General features: G+C 36.2%; 1 protein-coding gene across 1 annotated transcript; it reads right to left on the bottom strand.

The window, feature by feature from the left end:
• Positions 1-606: 606 nt before the first annotated feature.
• On the bottom strand, positions 607-1689 carry LOC149209859 (F-box protein At5g49610-like). The gene has a single exon (XM_089398777.1). The coding sequence runs from the start codon at positions 1687-1689 to the stop codon at positions 607-609; it is 1083 nt and encodes a 360-aa protein (XP_089254903.1).
• Between the last annotated feature and the right edge of the window lie 961 nt (positions 1690-2650).

Raw genomic sequence — 2650 nt, 5'->3', positions numbered from 1 at the left:
GTGACAGTCAAAGTGCTATTCACTTGGCCACAAATCCTGCCTATCACAGCAGAACCAAGCACATTGATGTGAGATATCATTTTCTGAGACATGTGATCGATGGTGGAAAAGTAGCTCTTAAAAAGGTCCACACACGAGAAAATTGTGCAGACATATTCACAAAGCCAGTTACAGTAGAGAAGTTGCGGTGGTGTTTAGCTTCTCTTGGCTTGCAGGAAAGATGATGAATGGGAAAGTTGTTGTCAAGGTGGAGTTTGTTAGTTTGACAACGAACTTCGGTTATCAAATGTAGTTAAACAGTTTTGCTTTGTAACGAATAAAGTTTTTTAGTTATGTAACGGTAGTGACATGAATATATCGAATGTCATGGAGGAAATTAATCAATTGAATACACAGATATACATTTCAGTTTCGTTTCTATTTCTTGGTCTTCTCTCTCGTTTTGTGCATGCTGTTTCTTTCTTTCTCTGCTCTCAATACAAGAAAAATAAGTGCAAATTATCCTTTGTGGTGAACCACAGGAAATAAATCCCTCTAATTAAATTCCACGGGTGAACCCTAATAGCTATAATTCAACAAAGTAATTGTTATCCTGCAAAAGAATTACTAAGGCCACATCAGGTTGCTAGATTCGAAAGCTGATGCAAACCCTCGAACTGGTGTTTGAGACGTGCGACGTCCCGGTAATTCCAATTTATGGACGATCGAATTTCCGGTAGAGTTGAATATCGACATATTTAATCTGCAATCAAGTGCCACAATAAAACCACTGTTGTTCACGGTCACCAAAGGAAATGCCGGAAAGTCTTGTTTTGACAAAGCACTGGCGCGAAACTCACACCATATTTCATATTCTCCCGCTTCATTCAACTTCCACATGCGAATAAAATCAGCATCCTTTCGATCCACTAGCATGAAATGGCCATCATATTCAGCAAAACATTCAGGATAAATCATGCGCCATCCCTGGGGCAGTGGGATTTCTGTCCAGATTCCTTCAGCAATATTAAAGGCTGCGATGAAGATGCGGGAATCTAGCGTGACAGCCGCCCAGTAAAATTTTCCTTGACAAAAAATACCCTTATCAAAAGGACAGATATGATCAGGGACCATGGTGGAAAGTTGAGTCCACGCGTTGGATTCTGAATCATAAATACACATCTCCATCATTCTTCTATTAACACCTTGACCTCGTTGCAATTGGCGGTTTAACAAAGAATAGCCTAGAAGGACAGTGCAACGCCTTGTGGAAGAGTCGAAAACCATTCCACTGAATGTGTAGCCAGGTAGAGGAGGACGAGGTAGGTGTCTCCAATTGGTGGTACCAGGAATTCCTATGGAAAGAGCCAACCGATCCCCTCGTTCATGACAACACACGATGCTCTTGCAACAATCCAAAACGATGCAATTGAGCAAAGGCACTTTGTAAATGTGTGAACCAGTACTGCATCCTTCTATAACCCAAAATTCCACATCATCTTTGGAATCCCAATGGATCTGAATCAGAAACCCCGGGGTAGAACAAAGCGACCAATTTGGAACAAGCCCTTCAAAGGCATCACGAGAAGACAGTAGATGTTTCCACTGTTTGCAGACAGCCCTCATTTTGCCCAGAACCCTAATGGGCAGCTTCGCTAAAATCATATGCAACAACTCCTTTGGGAGCCTTTGCCAGATTTCTGCTTCCATTGCTAAAATATTTCTTTCTCGCGGCCAAAAAAGAAATCTCACTATTGGGGCTGCAGGCACTCTAGACCCTTCACAGCTCTCCGTCAGTGCGCTCCGGTTTCAGGATTCAGGCCTCCCACACGAGTTATATAAAACAATATAAGTCCACAAAACCATCCCGTGATATAACGGTCTGCCCGCTCTTTCACGCATAAATTATAAAAAATTAATTTATCTTTGTCTATGTGGTGAAATAATTTTTGAAGTGTGAGCTGGATTTCTGGTCTCAACACCCGCGGTGGTTGATACTATGTCGTTATTGATAATTATTACTTTTATTTATTTATTTTTATATATTTTTAATGTAATGCTCATAGTAATTGATAATTGGATTATTTTTTTATTATTTTGGGACAGATTTCAATTGTTATTATTATAATAATGTTAATGGATAATTGGATTATTTTTTTATTATTTTGACACAGATTCCAATTGTTATTATTATTATAATGTTAATTGAAAGGCACAGTTTAGTATGCTAGTAGTTTGACACAGATTTTAAGTGTTTTTATTATAATTCTATGTAACTTTATATTTATATTTGTTTTAATTTTTATGGGTTATCAAGTAAGTTTTTCTAATTATTTTGTTAAGTTTTTCTAATTATTTTGTTAAGTTAATAGTTTTTCAAATTAGTTATTAATATATTAGTGTAGTTATATAAATTAAATGTGTAATTTAATTTATAGATAAAGTGACTTTTTTCAAGACAGTTTTTTTTATTAATTTCAACCAAAATTTGATAGATATTTTAAAAAACTGAGTTTAAATGTTTAATCTAAAAAAATCTAAATGTATCTTAAAAAACAAAAAATACAATTTTGCTTGAAATTGTATTGCTCAATTCCCATGAATAACTTAGACCATGCCTAAATTAAATAGTTGGTTTTTAACTATGAACATTCACCCTCCACTTTATCAT

This window comes from Pinus tabuliformis, chromosome 1_2 (genome assembly GCF_031772625.1).
Source record: "Pinus tabuliformis cultivar Carrire ecotype Pingquan chromosome 1_2, CPIR1, whole genome shotgun sequence".
In the NCBI taxonomy this organism is placed as follows: Eukaryota; Viridiplantae; Streptophyta; class Pinopsida; order Pinales; family Pinaceae; genus Pinus; species Pinus tabuliformis.
This window is presented reverse-complemented; position numbering and strand designations above follow the sequence as displayed.

Coding starts and splice junctions, on each gene's coding strand:
- LOC149209859 (XM_089398777.1), bottom strand. CDS start 1,689: ATGGAAGCAGAAATCTGGCAAAGGCTCCCAAAGGAGTTGTTGCATATG.